General features: G+C 36.5%; 1 protein-coding gene across 1 annotated transcript; it reads left to right on the top strand.

The window, feature by feature from the left end:
• Nucleotides 1–309: 309 nt before the first annotated feature.
• On the top strand, nt 310–846 carry LOC139881382 (transcription factor TCP5-like). The gene has a single exon (XM_071865864.1). The coding sequence runs from the start codon at nt 310–312 to the stop codon at nt 844–846; it is 537 nt and encodes a 178-aa protein (XP_071721965.1).
• The last annotated feature ends 824 nt before the right edge of the window (nt 847–1,670 follow it).

Raw genomic sequence — 1,670 nt, forward strand, 5'->3', positions numbered from 1 at the left:
GTAGCCGAGAAAAACTAAAAGTTCTTGATCAGAGGGAGCAGGAGATCGCTTACAACAAGTTGTGCTCCATGTAAGTTCACGTTCATTCCATTTTATTTTATTTTTAAGTGTTGACGGATTTCTCATCTTCTTTTTGCTTCGATTTTCCAAACACCGATGAATTCCAAACCTAATTCGACCTTTGGTTTTAATGAATTGAATTGCTATATATATTTGCACTGTAAATCTTTTAATTCATATATATGTTGCCATCAAATAATTCCTCTTGCTTTCCTAGGAGTACTACTTGAATTACACCAAAAATTAAAGATGTCAAATTCAAGAGAAAAGAACAAATTCCAAGCAAAGCAAGAAGGTGATGTCAGTGAAGCTCCAAGATTATTCCCCAAGGCAGCATCGAGTTCAAGGCAATGGTCAGCGTTTAGGAACCCTAGAATTGTACGTGTTTCGCGTTCGTTTGGAGGGAAAGACAGACATAGCAAGGTTTGCACGATAAGAGGATTAAGGGATAGAAGAATTAGGCTCTCAGTTCCCACAGCTATTCAATTATATGATCTTCAAGATAAGCTCGGACTTGGTCAACCTAGCAAAGCAATAGATTGGCTTCTTGATGTTACCAAAAGTGATATTGATAATCTCCCTCCACTTCAAATCCCACAAGGATTTGGCCAATTTCATCAACAAATGTTTGCTCCGGCCGGCTCGAATATTCCTCTTCATCAAAATCATGAATCCACTTCTCTTGTTCCTAATTTTTTCGATCCAAATTTCCATCATTTGCAAGCTAGCAAGGAAGGAATAAGGTTTTCGGCACGGCTGGAGATCAAAGAGAGTGCAACCCTATAGGAAACTCTTCCTCTTCTAGCTTGTTCAACAATGGCATGCCATTTTAACAACTACAACTGGGATCCTTCGAGTTTATCGTTAGCCTCTTCGTCGTTCGGAGGCGGCCACAGCCATGGATCATATCCTACACAAGGGGAGAACTCATTGCCTAATTCGAATAATTCATTTGGTTCTCAACTTTTCTTTTGTCCTCCTCCAAATTTGCCTTCACTTTTCCCAACATATGCGACGTCTCATCATCAGTCCTCCAACAATTTTCAATTGCTAAGCTCAAATTCCACATCTCATCACCAATTCTTACCAAATCCTTTCTCAATTAATAATATAGGCTCCTCGTCCCTAATTAAACCCTTTTCTTTGAACACAAATATGGGGCTTGATCTTTCACAAAATCATGATCCTGATAAGGATACATAGATTGACATGAATATTTAAAATATTTTAATGTGATGTTCTTGTTCTCATCACTTGTAATCCACATGTAAACTATGTATCTCAGTTCTTGCTCCACTGCTCTTGTCGTCGCAGAATATAAATGCGACATTAATCGACATGGAAGAAATCGACATGCTCTTGATCAGAACAAAATCTTTCTTATTCTAGGTACGTCCATAAATTGAATTTGAGTAAAGGAGGTACTTATTATTTCTAGCAATTATATATATTTATATAGATACATTAATGTTAAATCTACAGTCATTGTTGTGAATTGAAAGCTTGTAATATCTACCCGATACTTTTAGAATTGCATGATATACACAATGTATGATATTTAAGATGATGGGTTTATATGAATTGATATTTTTCCAATATAAGTATAATGT

This window comes from Rutidosis leptorrhynchoides, unplaced genomic scaffold (assembly GCF_046630445.1).
Source record: "Rutidosis leptorrhynchoides isolate AG116_Rl617_1_P2 unplaced genomic scaffold, CSIRO_AGI_Rlap_v1 contig148, whole genome shotgun sequence".
Lineage (NCBI taxonomy): Eukaryota > Viridiplantae > Streptophyta > Magnoliopsida > Asterales > Asteraceae > Rutidosis > Rutidosis leptorrhynchoides.